This window comes from Tachysurus vachellii, chromosome 6 (assembly GCF_030014155.1).
Source record: "Tachysurus vachellii isolate PV-2020 chromosome 6, HZAU_Pvac_v1, whole genome shotgun sequence".
Taxonomy (NCBI): domain Eukaryota; kingdom Metazoa; phylum Chordata; class Actinopteri; order Siluriformes; family Bagridae; genus Tachysurus; species Tachysurus vachellii.
The window spans coordinates 271,806-291,805 of NC_083465.1; the positions used below are offsets into that span (position 1 = coordinate 271,806).

General features: G+C 44.5%; 3 protein-coding genes across 8 annotated transcripts in view; 2 read left to right on the plus strand and 1 right to left on the minus strand.

Moving 5' to 3' along the window:
- Nucleotides 1–1,735: 1,735 nt before the first annotated feature.
- Nucleotides 1,736–5,742, minus strand: l2hgdh (L-2-hydroxyglutarate dehydrogenase). 2 transcript variants are annotated; one of them, XR_009648544.1, is made up of 11 exons: nt 5,586–5,742; nt 4,765–4,880; nt 4,397–4,548; nt 4,082–4,213; nt 3,745–3,907; nt 3,382–3,416; nt 3,015–3,182; nt 2,665–2,822; nt 2,416–2,547; nt 1,938–2,268; nt 1,736–1,885 (listed from the first exon to the last, which is right to left on the minus strand). XR_009648544.1 is itself a non-coding variant. In XM_060871568.1 (10 exons), the coding sequence occupies exons 1-10, from the start codon at nt 5,672–5,674 to the stop codon at nt 2,073–2,075; spliced, it is 1,341 nt and encodes a 446-aa protein (XP_060727551.1). In that variant the 5' UTR covers nt 5,675–5,742; the 3' UTR covers nt 1,736–2,072. The 2 variants fall into 2 exon arrangements, 1 of the variants encoding a protein (XP_060727551.1); XM_060871568.1 differs by having other exon boundaries at nt 1,736–2,268.
- A 500-nt stretch (nt 5,743–6,242) lies between these two features.
- med6 (mediator complex subunit 6) lies at nt 6,243–9,016 on the plus strand. The gene is made up of 8 exons (XM_060871570.1): nt 6,243–6,323; nt 6,608–6,767; nt 7,254–7,345; nt 7,448–7,530; nt 7,674–7,782; nt 7,868–7,983; nt 8,098–8,125; nt 8,413–9,016. The coding sequence occupies exons 1-8, from the start codon at nt 6,302–6,304 to the stop codon at nt 8,541–8,543; spliced, it is 741 nt and encodes a 246-aa protein (XP_060727553.1). The 5' UTR covers nt 6,243–6,301; the 3' UTR covers nt 8,544–9,016.
- A 535-nt stretch (nt 9,017–9,551) lies between these two features.
- pcnx1 (pecanex 1) overlaps nt 9,552–20,000 on the plus strand; it is a 26,507-nt gene continuing 16,058 nt past the window's right edge. Inside the window, exons 1-10 of one of the 5 annotated variants that reach the window (XM_060871562.1) lie at nt 9,552–9,860; nt 11,810–11,988; nt 12,248–12,353; nt 12,928–12,964; nt 13,620–13,682; nt 13,949–15,406; nt 16,045–16,186; nt 16,633–16,790; nt 16,939–17,032; nt 17,221–17,278. In XM_060871562.1, the coding sequence (XP_060727545.1) occupies nt 9,708–9,860; nt 11,810–11,988; nt 12,248–12,353; nt 12,928–12,964; nt 13,620–13,682; nt 13,949–15,406; nt 16,045–16,186; nt 16,633–16,790; nt 16,939–17,032; nt 17,221–17,278 (2,448 nt within the window). In that variant the 5' untranslated portion in view covers nt 9,552–9,707. Of the gene's footprint in view, nt 9,861–11,809; nt 11,989–12,247; nt 12,354–12,927; nt 12,965–13,619; nt 13,683–13,945; nt 15,407–16,044; nt 16,187–16,632; nt 16,791–16,938; nt 17,033–17,220; nt 17,279–20,000 lie in introns of all 5 variants that reach the window. The other 4 variants (XM_060871564.1, XM_060871563.1, XM_060871565.1 and 1 more) reach the window with 4 other exon arrangements.

Sequence of the window (20,000 nt, forward strand, 5' to 3'; positions counted from 1 at the left end):
CTGTACTCACTTTACATCTGTACTTTACATCTGTACTTTACATCTGTACTTTACATCTGACTTTACATCTGTACTTTACATCTGTACTTTACATCTGTACTCACTTTACATCTGTACTTTACATCTGTACTTTACATCTGACTTTACATCTGTACTCACTTTACATCTGTACTTTACATCTGTACTTTACATCTGTACTTTACATCTGACTTTACATCTGTACTTTACATCTGTACTTTACATCTGACTTTACATCTGTACTTTACATCTGACTTTACATCTGTACTTTACATCTGTTCTCACTTTACATCTGTTCTCACTTTACATCTGTACTTTACATCTGTACTTTACATCTGTTCTCACTTTACATCTGTTCTCACTTTACATCTGTACTTTACATCTGTACTTTACATCTGTACTTTACATCTGTACTTTACATCTGTACTTTACATCTGACTTTACATCTGTACTTTACATCTGTACTTTACATCTGACTTTACATCTGTACTCACTTTACATCTGTACTTTACATCTGTACTTTACATCTGTACTTTACATCTGACTTTACATCTGTACTTTACATCTGTACTCACTTTACATCTGTACTTTACATCTGTACTTTACATCTGTACTTTATATCTGTACTTTATATCTGACTTTACATCTGTACTTTACATCTGTACTTTACATCTGACTTTACATCTGTACTTTACATCTGACTTTACATCTGTACTTTACATCTGTACTTTACATCTGTACTCACTTTACATCTGTACTTTACATCTGTACTTTACATCTGTACTTTACATCTGACTTTACATCTGTACTCACTTTACATCTGTACTTTACATCTGTACTTTACATCTGACTTTACATCTGTACTTTACATCTGTACTTTACATCTGACTTTACATCTGTACTTTACATCTGACTTTACATCTGTACTCACTTTACATCTGTTCTCACTTTACATCTGTACTTTACATCTGTACTTTACATCTGTTCTCACTTTACATCTGTTCTCACTTTACATCTGTACTTTACATTTGTACTCACTTTACTATGTTACTGTGTTTCTTTTGAAATCTTATTTCTCTGCATGTTTGCTACTGGATGCTTGAATTTCCTCCAGGATCAATAAACTTTCTATCTATTTAGCTCATTTTTTTATTCCTTACGGTGTCCGTTACAGACGGATCTTCTCGGGTCAGCGGAGTCCACTGTGAGCCGAGCTGAAAGTCTTGCTAAACTTCTGTTTTCACCAGAAATCCAGTTGTGTAGCAGATCAGGGAGGAATGAAGTATCGAGGAGTAATGTGAGTATTTTACAGTGTGGTATAAAGACCATGCACAATAGTGCACACTGCAGGGTTTAATAGTGTAAAGGTGCTAGAGGCAGTGAAGATGATTGACCACATAGTCCCAGATCTTCTCCTGTACTGCACTGAGAGACAAATAATCTAATCCTCAGGTGCTCCACACACAGCTATGTGAACATCAGTAGTAACTAACACACACACACACACACACACACACACACACCATTTAATCATACATTTAGGTTCAATGGGTGCTTTATCCTGGACAGCGGTTTGTTGATGGGTCTATAGTCTATGCCGAGAACGCTGAGCATGAGGTGGGAGAATTCACCATGGATGGACCCCCAGTCCATTGCAGAGATACACACACACACACACACACACACACACACACACACAAACAGACACAAACAACAATTTATGAAACAAATATATTTATTTATTTATTTATCAGCACCCACATTAGGTTCCCTCTCAGTAAGAGTTTCACACACAGGATAGAAAATAATTATATAATGACCAAACACACTGTGCACAGCACCTTTACAAACACACTGTGCACAGCACCTTCACAAACACACTGTGCACAGCACCTTCACAAACACACTGTGCACAGCACTTTCGCAGGCCCGGTGTATTAACCACATACACAGTGGTGCACACTGATGCCATCACCAAGAAACATACTTGACTAGTGTTCCACGTGTCTCTCTCTGTGTCCCTTTCTCATGACATCATATAGCTGTTGTTGTGTCTACAGAGCAAACCGTTTCTCCAGCTCGTCTGCGATCGCCATGCCGATGGCCAGGGAGGAGGTTGCTGCGGGCGACGGTGCGTTTCGTACATGTAACACTCGGCTGCCGAGTTCTCCAACACCACCATCAAACACGAAGTCATCCACCAGGTTACCATCACGGTCCAGAGCCTGAGCACGCACTCCTGATGGACCCCTACACACACACACACACACAGAGACACACACACAATGAATTCAGAGTAAGAACACAAATTTTGCCACAACATCTAATCTGTAGTTTGGGACAACCCATTGTGTGTGTGTGTGTGTGTGTGTGTGTGTGTGTGTGTGCTTTCTGTACCTGACAACATCAGTTGGTTGGAGTTCAGGGATGTACTTTTGCAGGAGTTTCACCTGTGCATTAATAAACATCCCTCTGTACATCTCACCTAAACCAAACCACACGTTCTTCATCACCAACTTCTGCAGGCCCCTACACACACACACACACACACACACACACACACAGTTAGTTACCATACACTTTTCATTACAGTTAGTTACCATACACAACTGCTAACAGAAGAAAGGAAAAGTGTGTGTGTGTTACCTGAAGGCGAGTGCATCTGTGAGGTCGTGTGTGTTAAAGTCAGTCAGTGTGTATCCCTCACGTTTAAACGCCAGCACAGCATTTGGTCCGAGCCAAATACTGCCATCCATACGGGGGGTGAAGTGAACACCAAGAAACGGGAAGCGAGGATCTGGGACCTGCACACACACACACACGCACAAACACACACGCACACATATACACACACGCACACCCACACACAATACTTTATGTGAAGAACACATCAACAAGTGAGGGAATTCCAGGACAAACTGACCACACCCTATCTACATCTACAGACACCTCTGTGTGTGTGTGTGTGTGTGTGAGAGAGTGCGAGAGAGACTCACAGGGTAGATGTTTCCCTTGATGAGGTAGTTCTTCTCAGGTTTGAGCACTAAGTAATCTCCTCTGAAGGGTACGATGCGTGGCTCTGCGCTGCAGCCTGAGATCTCAGAGAGACGATCAGAGTACAGACCTCCACACGTCAACACGAACCGACAGCGAACCTCCTCACCCTAAACACACACACACACACACACACGCGCGTGCGTCATGAGCTGATTTTCTTGAGTAACAGTGTGTTTGGGTCAACAAGGGTGGATGCTGAGATAATTTAACAATTTAATCAACCAATCACAAAGATTAGCTGATGAAGTGTAACTTAAGTCCCGCCTTTATTTGCCCCATGATGCCACTGCACAGAATCTCACACACCTTTGAGCTCCTGATGATAATCGGATATTTAAGACCTAAAGTGATTAAAAAAAAAAACAAAAAAACAGAAAATCAAATGTTAATATGTTTTTGTGTGTATGTGAGAGTGTGTGTATGTGTGTATATATGTGTGTGTATGTGTGTGTATATATATATATCTGTGTATGTGTGTGTGTATGTCTGTGTGTGTGTGTATATATATCTGTGTATGTGTGTGTGTATGTATGTGTATATATATATCTGTGTATGTGTGTGTGTATGTATGTGTGTATATATATCTGTGTATGTGTGTGTGTATGTATGTGTGTATATATATATATCTGTGTATGTGTGTGTATATATATATATATCTGTGTGTGTTACCTTCAGAGCTCTGAGGTGGACTTTGTGCTGCAGGTTTGATATCTGTGACAGTGAACATGGTTCTTATGGAACCTCTGGCCTGCTGAAAATCTGCAGCATACGATAAACACACCTCACGCCAGTCTACAATCCCTGTGTGGGGTGAGTCCAGAGCCATGATCCCCTACACACACACACACACACACACACACACACACACACACACAAAGGAGTGACTCCACTGGAAAGAGGTTTAATTGTAAAGTGTATTTGGTGGTGCAGGTATTTAAAACAGATTCTCTCTCTTCTGAAGACTGTCTCACACACACACACACACACACACACACACACACTTTACCCTGCAGTAAGGTTCTCTCTCTCTGATCTCTTTAGCATTGATCAGTGTGAGGTCTTTCACATTGTTCTTCTGTCCACGTTCATACAGCGCTTTCAGACGGGTAACCTCCTCTCTGTCCACTGCTACTATCAGCTGCGCGCACACACACACACACACACACACACACACACACACACTTTATAATAATCAAAGAATTACATTTTGCCTGCAGAGACAAAATACATCTACAGATCATAACACAGTGTAACATGAATCACACAGAAACACACACGTGCCGGGACACACACACACACATGCGGGCGCACAGACACACACTTTGCCACATTTCTTGTATGGGATGTTTTTCTTGTTAAAGTAGTCGTAGGCCAGAGCTGCTCCTCTCACACACAGCTGAGCCTTCAGAGAACCGGGAGTGTAATACACACCACTGTGGATCACCCCACTGTTACGTCCTGACTGATGTCGTGCTGAGAGAGAGAGAGAGAGAGAGAGAGAGAGAGAGAGAGAGACTCACACATTAACATCCTGGTAGGTAAAAGGTACGTCTTCATCTTCTCTGTTCTGGCATCAGGAGGTGGAATAAACTTCTCCTGGATGTCTGAACAGCTGAACCTTTGACAAACACCACGTGAAATCTTCCTTAAACACTTAAAACTTCTAAATCACATGGATGTCTCTCTCACCGAGCTCTCTCTCTTTCTCCAGCAGGGTGAATGTGACGTTGGGGTGTCTCAGGATGAGCTCTCTGGCTGTGGCTAATCCCACGATACCACCACCCACCACTGCCAAATCACACACACTGCAAAACACACACACACACATACACGATTAACACATAGTGAACTCACAGGATGAATAAAACATTTAGTTTGAATCCCAAGCAGCTCTTTACTTAATAATATAATATACACACTTCCATTACTGCTAGAGAGAAGATTTGTGGCCAGTTACATTTTGGCAGCTAAAATGTTCAGTGTTGATGTGAAATTCTCCGAAAACAGCAAACATTAAACACCTCTAAACACCTGATTTAGGGCCAAAAAGAGAAACGTCAGTGTTGGTGTTGGTGAACATTGTCCTGTTTCCACTGGGACAAAGTCCAGATCAAACACACACACACACACACACTACTGAACATTATGAATTTGACACATTTATCTACATTTATATACAAAAAGTTACCTTCTCAGACCTCTGATTTCAGCTACATTTTAATGCAGCTAGTATTTACACTGAGTGTGTGTGTGTGTGTGTGTGTGTGTGTGTGTGTGTGAGAGAGAGAGTGTGTGTGTGTGTGTGTGTGTGATCACATACTATCAGAAACAACATGGCGAACAAAAAAATCTCAATGAAAAACTAGACAACAAATAAAAACAATTTATACAAAATTATGGAATTGTGTTTTTGACACCTGTGACCCGACCACACCTGGGGTCACGTGACTCAGGTGTACGTGAACACCTACACAAACACTTCCGTCACTGTACACTAGTGTTTAACTCACTGTCCGTGCTGCTGGCGGACTGTAACGCGCCTTACAGCTGCTGTGGGGCTTCTGCTGAGTAAAGCGGCACTGAACAGAGCGCGGGTCATAGCGGAGTGTAATAACGCTCAATATCACAGTCTGTGTACTAATAACGCCATATGCGTCACATCCGGGAAACCGCCTTCAAAATAAGAGCCTTAAACTTGTTTTTTTTCTAAAGCTATGTTTCACATGGGCTCATGACTACTTCCGGTCTGGCGCTAGTTCACTAGTCTTATCCCTAAGTGCACTACATAGTGCTAGTTCACTAGTCTTATCCCTAAGTGCACTACATAGTGCTAGTTCACTAGTCTTATCCCTAAGTGCACTACATAGAGCTAGTTCACTAGTCTTATCCCTAAGTGCACTACATAGAGCTAGTTCACTAGTCTTATCCCTAAGTGCACTACATAGTGCTAGTTCACTAGTCTTATCCCTAAGTGCACTACATAGTGCTAGTTCACTAGTCTTATCCCTAAGTGCACTACATAGTGCTAGTTCACTAGTCTTATCCCTAAGTGCACTACATAGTGCTAGTTCACTAGTCTTATCCCTAAGTGCACTACATAGTGCTAGTTCACTAGTCTTATCCCTAAGTGTACTACATAGTGCTAGTTCACTAGTCTTATCCCTAAGTGCACTACATAGTGCTACAGCGCGGATTGGAGCGCGTCCCTGTTCCTCTACAGACCAACATGGCGTCCGTGGATCTGAGAGGTAACTAACAGCCGCACAGTTTAATGTAATGTTTATAACGTGTGTGTGACTCACAGCCAGTGCAGTTTGTACATAAATATGGATTCTCTCAGTGTTTACGGAGAACTGAACAGATAACGAGCTAAATCCTGTCTGTTTAATCTGGAGTTAGGTTTTATTCAGTGTCCAGGTCAGAAGTCTGTGGTGTTAAATACTGGTGTGTTCGTGTTAGTAGTGAAACGCACAGGTTTGTTGTTACTGTAAATGTCTCCTATGTGTAACAGATTAATCTTTACTAACTGTAGATAATCTGCTGGGGATCTCGTGGGTGGACAGCAGCTGGGTGCCGATGCTGAACTCAGGGAATGTTCTGGATTATTTCTCAGAAAGAAGTAACCCTTTTTATGACAGAACCTGCAACAACGAGGTGGTGAAGATGCAGAGACTCACACTGGAACATCTCAAGTACGATCACATCCTCAACTGTCTGTCTGTGGAACCTACAGCTTCCTCACTATCCTGATTTCAGCTACATTTTAATGCAGCTAGTATTTACACTGAGTCTGTGTGTGTGTGTGTGTGTGTGTGTGTGTGTGTATGTGTGTGTATGTGTGTGTGTGTATATATATGTGTATGTGTGTGTGTATGTATGTGTGTGTGTATATATATATGTGTGTGTGTATATATATGTGTGTGTGTATATGTGTGTATATGTGTGTGTGTATATATGTATGTGTGTGTGTAACTTAGTGGTTAAGGTGTTGGGCTACCAATCAGAAGGTTGTGAGTTTCGATCTCAGGTCCACCAAGCTGTCACTATTGGGCCCCTGAGCAAGGCCCTTAATCCTCAATTGCCCAGTTGTATTAAAATTAGATAACGTAAGTCACTCTGATTAAGGGTGTCTGCTAAATGCTGTAAATGTAAGTGTGTGTGTGTGTGTGTGTGTGTAGGCAGATGGTTGGAGTGGAGTATATTCTCCTTCATGCTCAGGAACCCATTCTCTACATCATCAGGAAGCAGCAAAGACAATCACCTGCACAATGTCAGGTTTATTACACACACACTCACACACACACACACACACACACACACACACACACACACTACTGAAAAGAAACTCACTAAAATCTCTCTATCTCTGTAGTGGTTCCTCTTGCTGATTATTACATCATCGCTGGTGTGGTGTATCAGGCTCCTGATCTCGGCTCAGTCATCAGCTCCAGATTGGTAAGGTCCTGGATGGGTTCCTCTTTCTGCAGGGATTGTCTTTGATCAATTCTTGATGTTGTAGTGAAAAGAGCTAAATGAAGAACTTCATATAGCACATTAATGATCACAGACTATTAATTATAACAGTGTGTGTGTGTTAGTTGTCTGCAGTTCATGGGATCCAGTCAGCATTTGATGAGGCAATGTCATTCTGCCGTTATCATCCATCAAAGGGCTACTGGTGGCATTTTAAAGACCAGGAGGAGCGAGGTGTATACACACACACACACACACACAGTTTAAAGGCACAATCTCTTGCTTGGGTTTATGTACTCTTACATACGTGTGTGTGTAGAGAAAGTGAAGCCAAAGCAGAAGAAGAAAGAAGAGCCGAGTTCACTGTTCCAGAGACAGAGAGTAGACACCCTGCTGCTTGACTTGAGAAACAAATTCCCTCCTTTGTTCTACCAGGTAACTAACACAGATACACACACTACATGTTTCTCACAGGTACATTAATATACTGTTTTTATCTGTGTTTATTTCTGATTGTAAAATCATTTTTGGTTATTTATTTGCTTGTAGCCGAAACCCGGAGAGAAGCCGGTTCCAGGTAAACTCTCATTTCACCACATTATAATGAAGATTCATCATCATCCTCAGTGACTATTCTACACTTTTGCTCAGGGTTTTTAATTTCTGTGCTGTACTTTATTACAATTTTGTTGTTGTTTTTGCAGCTAAAAACATGCATAAATGCAAAACTCATTGTTTATATTACCTGTCAAAGGTTATAGATTAGTGAATATTCATTCATAATTCACAATTATATTTATTATTAATGCTAGTATTTTGAAATGTTACCGGTTATAAATAGTATTTGTGTCTGTGTGTGTGTAGTGGAGGTGAAAAAGGAGGCAGAACTTCCTGCAGAAGCAGTGAAACAAGAAGAGCGAGAGGCAGCCATCAAACCCCCCACAGCTTCAGGAACCACTAAACCTCCACCCGAAAAAAGAGCACGCCTTCAGTGACACACACACACACACACACACACACACACACACACACACACACACACTATATAATACTTATGTAGTAGTATTAATGCTATATAATGATGAAGTTGATGGTTTACCAAAAATAAAATGTCCATCCTGTCCTGAATCCCGAGGCGGTGGTGCGCACTAGTGCAGCACAGTGAATGTTTGGTTCCTCACCACAATGTTCCTTAACCATTTTAGGATCTTTTACTGTATGTCCCCTACAAATCCTCACCACAAACCTACAGTTCTGATTTTTTCACCAGTTCTTTGCTTGTAAATCTTATTTTCTGTGTAAATAGTGATTTTTTTTTTTTTATATACATTTAGACTTTTGTACAAACTCCAGTGTAATAGTGAATGGATGCTGATAGCGGTTATCACGCAGATGGCTGTTGAATTTAACAAAATTATTAATCATGCCTGTGATATGTTGAATAAATAAAGTGATTAAATTCAATAGACTTAATTGTTTTTTTCATCAATGCGTTTCTTTTATTGTCTGTAGTTATTACTGTAACACAGTAGTCCTGGGGACCGTTATTACTGTAACACAGTAGTCCTGGGGGACCGTTATTACTGTAACACATTTTGGATAGGGGAATTTGTAAAATAGACTGGATTTAAATCTATCTATATGTATTATTATCATCAATAATATCAAGATATTATGACTTTTTTATTGCTGTTATTAATAATAGGATTAACAATAAGCTTTGTTAGTATTAACACAATGTGTTAGCATGTGTTAGCATGTGGCTAACTTTGTAACGGTTTATCAGTGAGGTGAAATGTAAACAACTGTATTTTAAGTCATTAATAATAATAATGTTTTTATATCCATTATGATTTTTCTATAATTTTTATAAAGTTGAAAGGAAAAGCGGTTCACAGATAAAGCGGCTATAAAAATAGCTAATTAGCTCTCAGGTTAAAGAGCAACCCAGAAAACTACAAGTCCCAGTCGCCGCAGTGACGTGTAGAGGCGCAGGGGATTGTGGGAGCGCAGGATCCTCCACTGGAGGACTGGCAGCAGCGTCCGTTAGCTGCAGCAGGCGGACTGATGATGGAGAGCGTTTTACAGGCCCGTGTTAGAGCTCCGTCACTGTGTCACTGTGCCGTGATCTAGCGCTTAAACACGTGCACACTGACGCCATGGGGTCTCAGACGCTACAGATCCTGAGGCAGGGGGTCTGGGCTTCTGTCACGGGCGGCTGGTACTACGACCCCCATCAGAACACGTTCGTCAACGCGCTACACCTCTACATCTGGCTCTTCTTATTGTGTTTCCCTTTCACTCTGTACATGGTGAGTGTGTGTGTGTGTGTGTGTGTGTGTGTGTGTGTGTGTGTGTGTGTGTGTGTGTGTGTGTGTGTGTGTGTGTGTGTATGTATGTGTATAACTGTGTGTGTACAGTGTGTGGGTATAACTGTGTGTTTGGGTATACTGGTGTGTGTGTGTACAGTGTTTGGGTATAATGGTGTGTGTACAGTGTGTGTGTACAGTGTTTGGGTATAATGGTGTGTGTGTGTGTGTGTGTGTGTGTGTACAGTGTGTGTATAGTGTTTGGGTATAATGGTGTGTGTGTACAGTGTTTGGGTATAATGGTGTGTGTGTGTGTATACAGTGTGTGTACAGTGTTTGGGTATAATGGTGTGTGTGTGTACAGTGTTTGGGTATAATGGTGTGTGTGTGTGTACAGTGTGTGTACAGTGTTTGGGTATAATGGTGTGTGTGTACAGTGTGTGTACAGTGTTTGGGTATAATGGTGTGTACAGTGTGTGTGTACAGTGTGTGTACAGTGTTTGGGTATTATGGTGTGTGTGTACAGTGTGTGTACAGTGTTTGGGTATAATGGTGTGTACAGTGTGTGTGTACAGTGTGTGTACAGTGTTTGGGTATAATGGTGTGTGTGTACAGTGTTTGGGTATAATGGTGTGTGTGTGTACTGTGTGTACAGTGTTTGGGTATAATGGTGTGTGTGTATAGTGTTTGGGTATAATAGTGTGTGTGTGTGTGTGTACAGTGTTTGGGTATAATGGTGTGTGTGTACAGTGTGTGTACAGTGTTTGGGTATAATGGTGTGTGTGTGTACAGTGTTTGGGTATAATGGTGTGTACAGTGTGTGTGTACAGTGTGTGTACAGTGTTTGGGTATAATGGTGTGTACAGTGTGTGTGTACAGTGTGTGTACAGTGTTTGGGTATAATGGTGTGTGTGTACAGTGTTTGGGTATAATGGTGTGTGTGTGTACTGTGTGTACAGTGTTTGGGTATAATGGTGTGTGTGTATAGTGTTTGGGTATAATAGTGTGTGTGTGTACAGTGTTTGGGTATAATGGTGTGTGTGTACAGTGTGTGTACAGTGTTTGGGTATAATGGTGTGTACGTACAGTGTGTGTACAGTGTTTGGGTATAATGGTGTGTACAGTGTGTGTGTGTACAGTGTGTGTACAGTGTTTGGGTATAATGGTGTGTGTGTACAGTGTTTGGGTATAATGGTGTGTGTGTGTACTGTGTGTACAGTGTTTGGGTATAATGGTGTGTGTGTATAGTGTTTGGGTATAATAGTGTGTGTGTGTACAGTGTTTGGGTATAATGGTGTGTGTGTACAGTGTGTGTACAGTGTTTGGGTATAATGGTGTGTGTGTGTACAGTGTGTGTGTACAGTGTGTGTGTACAGTGTGTGTGTACAGTGTGTGTACAGTGTTTGGGTATAATGGTGTGTGTGTACAGTGTTTGGGTATAATGGTGTGTGTGTACAGTGTGTGTACAGTGTTTGGGTATAATGGTGTGTGTGTGTACAGTGTGTGTGTACAGTGTGTGTGTACAGTGTGTGTGTACAGTGTGTGTACAGTGTTTGGGTATAATGGTGTGTGTGTACAGTGTTTGGGTATAATGGTGTGTGTGTACAGTGTGTGTACAGTGTTTGGGTATAATGGTGTGTGTGTGTGTGTGTACAGTGTTTGGGTATAATGGTGTGTACAGTGTGTGTACAGTGTTTGGGTATAATGGTGTGTACAGTGTGTGTACAGTGTTTGGGTATAATGGTGTGTACAGTGTGTACAGTGTGTACAGTGTGTGTGTACAGTGTTTGGGTATAATGGTGTGTACAGTGTGTGTGTACAACTATGTGTGTGTACAGCATGTGTACAGTGTGTATGCACCATGCTGATAGTGGGAGTGTACTGTGGAGTGATCGGTGTGTGTGTGTATATACTGTGTGTGTATAATGTGTGTGTAATATGTGTGTGTGCAGGCTCTCCCCCCCACCATGCTGATAGTGGGAGTGTACTGTGGAGTGATCGGTGGTGTGTTTGCACTGTTGAAGGCAGTGAACTATCGACTCCACACGGCACTAGACGAAGGGGAAGTGATCAACGCAGAACAACAAAGAGACACTTCACACACACACCCAGACGAGTCCAGTGGCTCTGGGTGAGACACACACACACACACACACACACACACACACACACACACACTGCATGATGAATAAAAGCTTGATTAAGCAGCAGCTGTAGAGTGAAGGTAGACCGTTACACTGTGAGGATGACTTACTGATGTTCCTCACTAGTGTACATTACTGTACATTCCTGTTAACAGAGTTACTAAGTAACTAGAATACCTCCTGTGTGTGTGTGTGTGTGTGTGTGTGTGTGTGTGTGTGTGTGTGTGTGTGTGTGTGTGTCTTTAGGGATCCTGGAGGAGGAATTGAGTTGGCTGATTTTGTCCGAGAGGAAACTCCACCAGTCGCCTGCAGCTCACGCAACTCCTACACAGGCATCGACGCCAACCTCCAGGTGTGTGTGCATGTGTGTGTGTCTGTCTGTCTGCGTGTGCGTGTCTGTCTGTGTGTGTGCGTGTGTGTGTGCGTGTGTGTGAGATATCAGGAGTGCTGTGATCTAGGACAGTGTTCCCCTACATCATCCTCCAAGACTCTGAGACCCCACATTCTGACTAAACTCCTGAGAAATGCTGGGTTACTCTCCACCTCATTACTGTGTTTGTGTATGTGTGTGTGTGCGCGGGCGTGTGCGTGTGTTGTGTGCGTGTGTTGTGTGCGTGTGTTGTGTGCGTGTGTTGTGTGCGTGTGTTGTGTGCGTGTGTGCGTGTGTGCGTGTGTGTGCGCGTGCGTGTGCGTGTGTGTGTGCACGTGCGTGTGTGTGTGTGTCTTTGTGAATAAGAAGAGTTTATTGAGAACAGAGAAAGTCCATTTCTCCAGTTACTTCTAAAGGTAATCATAAAACTATTTCCTGAATGTGATGTACAATTAATGTACTAACATTTACTTCTTCTATGTGTGTGTGTGTGTGTGTGTGTGTGTGTGTGTGTGTGTGTGTGTGTGTGTGTGTGTGTGTGTGTGTGTGTGTGTAGATCGCATCCTCTCGTGGTGGTTCAGTCACAGTAAAAGGTGAGACACATTAAACACTAGGTGAGAGTGTGAGTGTTAGTGTGTGTGAGGAATTCCAACCTTTCTGATCCATCCTCTCTCTCCCTCTCTCTCTCTCTCACTCTCTCTCACTCTCCCCCTCTCTCTCTCTCTCCCTCTCTCTCCCTCTCTCTCTCCCCCTCTCTCTCTCTCTCCCCCTCTCCCTCTCTCTCCCCTTCTCCCTCTCTCTCCCCCTCCCCCTCTCTCCCCCCCCCTCCCCCTCTCTCTCCCTCGCTCTCGCTCTCTCGCTCTCTCTCTCTCTCTCTCACTCTCTCTCCCTCTCTCTCTCCCCCTCTCTCTCCCTCTCTCTCCTCTCTCTCCCTCCCTCTCTCTCTCTCCCTCTCTCTCTCCCTCTCTCTCTCCTCTCTCTCTCTCCCCCTCTCCCTCTCTCTCCCCCTCTCCCTCTCTCTCCCCCTCCCCTCTCTCTCCCCCCCTCTCCCCCTCTCTCTCCCTCTCTCTCCCTCTCTCCCTCCCTCTCCCTCTCTCTCCCTCTCTCTCTCTCCCTCTCTCTCCCCCTCTCACTCTCTCTCCCCCCCCTCTCCCCCCCTCTCTCCCTCTCTCTCTCTCCCTCTCTCTCTCCCTCTCTCTCTCCCTCTCTCTCTCTCTCTCCCTTTCCCCCCCCCCCCCCCTCTCTCAGCAGGTGATGTTGGAAAGACCTCAGATGACCTCAGTTTAGCTCCTAGCTGTAGTCAGGAACAAGGTGTAATTTCTTTCTTTAAAAACTTCCTCATTCCTGAAGACAATCACACAGAAACCCTCTGAGCTTCACCTCATGGGAATGTAGATATCTGATGTTGTGTAATTAATTATTTATTACGTTACTTTATCTCTGAGGGAATTTCAGTGTAAAATGTAGTCACAGTTCAGGAATGTAAACATGACAACAAGCATAAATAACAGTAGTTATTATTATTGTCATATTTTCCTATTCTTTCTTTGACCTTTGACCTTTGTGTCCTCGTTCAGATCTGACATCAGAACCTAAGATCTACGGCCTCATCTCCAACGATTCCTTCGCCTCTATGCAGCCTTCCACCTCGCTGGCTCAGGACCTCTACAGCTCCACCCCTCACCCTTTCAGTCAGTCATTGTCCTCCTGTGACACAGAAATCCCCGCCCACTCTCAGTCCTTCAGGAAAGAGTCGTCTCGTCCCCGTGGCCTTCCTCGCACTTCCAGCTCGGCCTTTCCGGATCCTTCCATCCCAGACTTTGGCCTCTACCCCCCTTCTCGGCGTAGTGGACTCGACCCCGTTTGTGAACTAGACACGTCCCGGCCACAGGGGGCACTGCAGAGTGGGGACGCGGCTGTCCCCTCCACGTCAGGACTGGACTGCTGTAAACAACATAAAAGGGAACGGCGCAAACTGGCCCGGTCCATTTCCAGAGAAACGGGGGAAGAATGTCAGGGTGACTCTGGACTGTACCAAGTGGAGGGTTTTCGTGGGGGGATTTCAGGTGGAAGCAGGAGGAAAAGACGAGCAGAAAAAAGCATGGAAAGTTTGCGAAGCCTGAGTACACGCAGCAGCGGCTCGACGGAGAGTTACTGCAGTGGGACGGACCGTGACACGCACAGCACGCTAAGTAGTCTCCATAGTGAACAAACTAGCTCCACCCATGTCGAGAGTCTCATATCACTCTCATTGGATGAGGGCGGGACAACAGAACCTAGCATAACCTCAGGTGAGGGCAATAAAAACCCTCATGCTAATGAACTTAGCCCAAAATCTGTTAATACTAATGAACCCACAACTCCCAAAAACACATCACAAACCACCAGCCATGAAGGGGAGGAGTTTAAAACAGAAGGGAGTGGGGCAAGGACAAGCCCAGAAGCCTCTGCAGACTCCACCCACCTATTTAAGGAGACGGCACAAGATGATGCCAAACCCAAATCAGCCAATCATTCTGATGCCAGCCAAAGTGGGCGTCGACGCAGTGCGAAGAAACGAGCTAGCAGTTTTGATGCTGCCCGTTACCATGACTACACCTGCTTCCGCAGCATAGCAAAACCTCGCTCTGCAGTGTTTGCTAAATATGATGAAGACTCAAGTGACCTAAGCGATCTGAGCCACGCCTCCAGTCTCAACTCCGCCCATCGGGTTGAGCTGAGCCTCGCCCCCGGTGCATCCCAGAAGAAAGACAAGGAGAGAGAGAGGGGGAAGAAGAGAGCATCACGGCGTACAGCCAGTACAGGAAGTGCCAAAGTTCAGCTGCGTAAATGCCCTAATGAGCCGCAGCACCTCGGGGCACCTACGGATCCTCGACCCCTCAGCACTTCCAAATCCGACCTGGAGGCCAAAGAAGGAGAGGTGCTGGATGCAGCATCACTACTGGGCAGAGCAAGTCACCTGGAGTCTGTCACACGCTCTAGGAACAGTTTACCCTGTCCAATCAGCATCGCCGACACACACGACACAGCCAGGGGTACATACAAGTGTTTGTCCTTGTGTGTGTGTCCTTGTGTGTGCACGTGCATGTTTGTGTGTGTGTGTGTGTGCATGTTTGTGTGTGTGCATGTGTGTGTGCATGTGTGTGTGCATGTGTGTGTGTGTGTGTGTGTGTGTGCGCATATGTGTGGGTGTCCTTGTGTGTGCACGTGCATGTTTGTGTGTGTGTGTCCTTGTGTGTGTGTGTGTGTGCATTCGCGTGTGTGTGTGTCCATTCGCGCGTGTGTGTTCATTTGTGTGTGTGTGTGCATTCGTGTGTGTGTGCGTGTGTGTGCGCACATGCGTGAGTGTGTATGTGTGCGTACTGTACGTGTGTGTATGTGTGTGTGCACTCACAGTCCATTGCTTCTATTCTGTTGATTATTCTGAAAAAATGACTTTTGATGTCATCATCACAGGGCATTGGCCAAACACACACACACACACACACACACACACACACACACTGACTTTAGAGTATAGATTTTTGAGTCACAGCCACACCACAGTCTACAGTGAGGTACACATGCTGATTTATGCTACAATGCTAAGCCATTAGCCTGGTAGCTCTAGTGATGACCGTGTGTCCACTGGTCCCCTGTACATACTGTGTTGTGTCTGTAAAAATCTCCACAGAGTGTTTTCTCCCCTACTTAGCGGCGGTTATTGACGATGGTGTGACGTTCAGGCGAGAGCGCAGCACGTTTCGCCGTCAGGCTGTACGGAGACGCCACAACGCCGGGAGCAACACGGCCTCCATCATTGCATCACCACTCAGGTATCATCATATCTCAGTCACACTTATTATTCTACCTACCAAAACCTCCTAATACTCTCTCTCTCTCTCTCTCTTTCTCTCTCTCTCTCTCCCATTCTCTCTCTCTGTCTCTTTCTCTCTCTCTCTCTCCCATTCTCTCTCTCTCTGTCTCTTTCTCTCGCTCTCTCTCTCTGTCTCTCTCTCTGTCTCTCTCTCGCTTGCTCTCTCTCTGTCTCTCTCTCTGTCTCTCTCTCGCTTGCTCTCTCTCTGTCTCTCTCTCTGTCTCTCTCTCTGTCTCTCTCTCTCTCTCTCTCTCCCATTCTCTCTGTCTCTCTCTGTCTCTCTCTCCCATTTTCTCTCTCTCTCTCTCTCTCTCTCTCTCTCTCTCTCTCTCTCTCCCATTCTCTCTCTCTCTCTCTCTCTCTCTCTGTCTCTCTCTCATTCTCTCTCTGTCTCTCTCTCTCCAGTCTTCAGGAAGCTCTCAGTCAGGTGTCTCAGGCTTCATCAGTACCACAGGTCAAAGGACAGATGAGCACTAGCACCTCCCTGCTGGTCAGGAATGGGAGTGCACACTTAGAGGGTTTTCAGGATAAAGTGTCCACTGCAGGCATGCGTGAAGACTTTGGTATGTGCAGCTAGCATGCTAACACTGTTTATTGCATAAGCACCGTCAGTGTTGGGGTTAGCTAGTGTTGGGGATAGCTAGTGTTGGGGATAGCTAGTGTTGGGGATAGGGACTTTGGGTTGATTGTGTGTGTTTATTGTGTTATCAGGTAAACTGACTCCCTCTCTGTATGAGGTTGGAGGATGCGATGTGTCCTTGGTTAACTTTGAACCCGCGACAAGACGAGCATCCAACAATGTGTGGTGAGCGTAAACAAATGCGTGCACACACTCACACACACACACACTCACACACACACACACACACACACTCACACACACACTCTCTCTCACACACACACACACACACACACACACACACACACACACACACACACACACACACACACACACAACTTATAAGTAAACTCTCTCTATCTGTCTCTCTACAGGGACACAGATTCTCACCTCTCCAGTTCTACCTCTGTTCGCTTCTACCCTCATGACTTGGTGAGAGACACACACTGTGTGTGTGTGTGTGTGTTAAACCTACACTGTGTGTGTGTGTGTGTTAGACCTACACTGTGTGTGTGTGTTAAACCTACTCTGTGTGTGTGTGTTAAACCTACTCTGTGTGTGTGTGTGTGTGTGTGTTAGACCTACACTGTGTGTGTGTGTGTGTGTGTTAGACCTACACTGTGTGTGTGTGTGTGTGTTAGACCTACACTGTGTGTGTGTGTTAGACCTACACTGTGTGTGTGTGTTAGACCTACACTGTGTGTGTGTGTGTGTGTGTTAGACCTACACTGTGTGTGTGTGTTAGACCTACACTGTGTGTGTGTGTTAGACCTACACTGTGTGTGTGTGTTAGACCTACACTGTGTGTGTGTGTTAGACCTACACTGTGTGTGTGTGTTAGACCTACACTGTGTGTGTGTGTTAGACCTACACTGTGTGTGTGTGTTAGACCTACACTGTGTGTGTGTGTTAGACCTACACTGTGTGTGTGTGTTAGACCTACACTGTGTGTGTGTGTGTTAAACCTACTCTGTGTGTGTGTGTTAAACCTACTCTGTGTGTGTGTGTGTTAGACCTACACTGTGTGTGTGTGTTAAACCTACTCTGTGTGTGTGTGTGTTAGACCTACACTGTGTGTGTGTGTTAGACCTACACTGTGTGTGTGTGTGTGAAACCTACACTGTGTGTGTGTGTGTTAAACCTACTCTGTGTGTGTGTGTGTTAGACCTACACTGTGTGTGTGTGTGTTAGACCTACACTGTGTGTGTGTGTGTTAGACCTCCACTGTGTGTGTGTGTGTTAGACCTCCACTGTGTGTGTGTGTGTGTGTGTTAGACCTCCACTGTGTGTGTGTGTGTTAGACCTACACTGTGTGTGTGTGTTAGACCTACACTGTGTGTGTGTGTGTGTTAGACCTACACTGTGTGTGTGTGTGTTAAACCTACACTGTGTGTGTGTGTTAAACCTACACTGTGTGTGTGTGTTAAACCTACACTGTGTGTGTGTTAAACCTACACTGTGTGTGTGTGTTAAACCTACACTGTGTGTGTGTGTGTTAAACCTACACTGTGTGTGTGTGTTAAACCTACTCTGTGTGTGTGTGTGTGTGTGTTAAACCTACTCTGTGTGTGTGTTAAACCTACACTGTGTGTGTGTTAGACCTACACTGTGTGTGTGTGTGTTAAACCTACACTGTGTGTGTGTGTGTTAGACCTACACTGTGTGTGTGTGTGTGTGTGTTAGACCTACACTGTGTGTGTGTGTGTTAGACCTACACTGTGTGTGTGTGTGTTAGACCTACACTGTGTGTGTGTGTGTTAGACCTACACTGTGTGTGTGTGTGTGTGTTAGACCTACACTGTGTGTGTGTGTTAGACCTACACTGTGTGTGTGTTAGACCTACACTGTGTGTGTGTGTTAGACCTACACTGTGTGTGTGTGTGTGTGTTAGACCTACACTGTGTGTGTGTGTGTTAAACCTACACTGTGTGTGTGTGTGTTAAACCTACACTGTGTGTGTGTGTTAAACCTACTCTGTGTGTGTGTGTTAAACCTACACTGTGTGTGTGTGTGTGTGTTAGACCTACACTGTGTGTGTGTGTGTTAGACCTCCACTGTGTGTGTGTGTGTTAGACCTACACTGTGTGTGTGTGTGTTAGACCTACACTGTGTGTGTGTGTGTTAGACCTACACTGTGTGTGTGTGTGTTAGACCTACACTGTGTGTGTGTGTTAAACCTACACTGTGTGTGTGTTAAACCTACACTGTGTGTGTGTTAAACCTACACTGTGTGTGTGTGTTAAACCTACACTGTGTGTGTGTGTGTTAAACCTACACTGTGTGTGTGTGTTAAACCTACTCTGTGTGTGTGTGTGTGTTAAACCTACTCTGTGTGTGTGTGTTAAACCTACACTGTGTGTGTGTGTGTGTTAGACCTACACTGTGTGTGTGTGTGTTAAACCTACACTGTGTGTGTGTGTTAAACCTACACTGTGTGTGTGTGTTAAACCTACACTGTGTGTGTGTGTTAAACCTACACTGTGTGTGTGTGTGTTAAACCTACACTGTGTGTGTGTGTTAAACCTACTCTGTGTGTGTGTGTGTTAAACCTACACTGTGTGTGTGTGTTAGACCTACACTGTGTGTGTGTGTTAAACCTACACTGTGTGTGTGTGTGTTAAACCTACACTGTGTGTGTGTGTTAAACCTACACTGTGTGTGTGTGTGTTAAACCTACACTGTGTGTGTGTGTTAGACCTACACTGTGTGTGTGTGTGTTAGACCTACACTGTGTGTGTGTGTGTTAGACCTACACTGTGTGTGTGTGTGTTAGACCTACACTGTGTGTGTGTGTGTTAGACCTACACTGTGTGTGTGTGTGTGTGTGTTAGACCTACACTGTGTGTGTGTGTTAGACCTACACTGTGTGTGTGTTAGACCTACACTGTGTGTGTGTGTTAGACCTACACTGTGTGTGTGTGTGTGTTAGACCTACACTGTGTGTGTGTGTGTTAAACCTACACTGTGTGTGTGTGTTAAACCTACTCTGTGTGTGTGTGTTAAACCTACACTGTGTGTGTGTGTGTGTGTGTTAGACCTACACTGTGTGTGTGTGTTAGACCTCCACTGTGTGTGTGTGTGTTAGACCTACACTGTGTGTGTGTTAGACCTACACTGTGTGTGTGTGTGTTAGACCTACACTGTGTGTGTGTGT

Coding starts and splice junctions, on each gene's coding strand:
- l2hgdh (XM_060871568.1), bottom strand. CDS start 5,674: ATGACCCGCGCTCTGTTCAGTGCCGCTTTACTCAGCAGAAGCCCCACA. Junction 3,908..4,081: donor AGAGAGAACCTTACTGCAGG/GTAAAGTGTGTG, acceptor GTGTGTGTGTAG/GGGATCATGGCTCTGGACTC. Junction 2,269..2,415: donor CAACCAACTGATGTTGTCAG/GTACAGAAAGCA, acceptor GTGTGTGTGTAG/GGGTCCATCAGGAGTGCGTG.
- med6 (XM_060871570.1), top strand. CDS start 6,302: ATGGCGTCCGTGGATCTGAGAG. Junction 6,768..7,253: donor CTCACACTGGAACATCTCAA/GTACGATCACAT, acceptor GTGTGTGTGTAG/GCAGATGGTTGGAGTGGAGT. Junction 7,984..8,097: donor TCCCTCCTTTGTTCTACCAG/GTAACTAACACA, acceptor ATTTGCTTGTAG/CCGAAACCCGGAGAGAAGCC.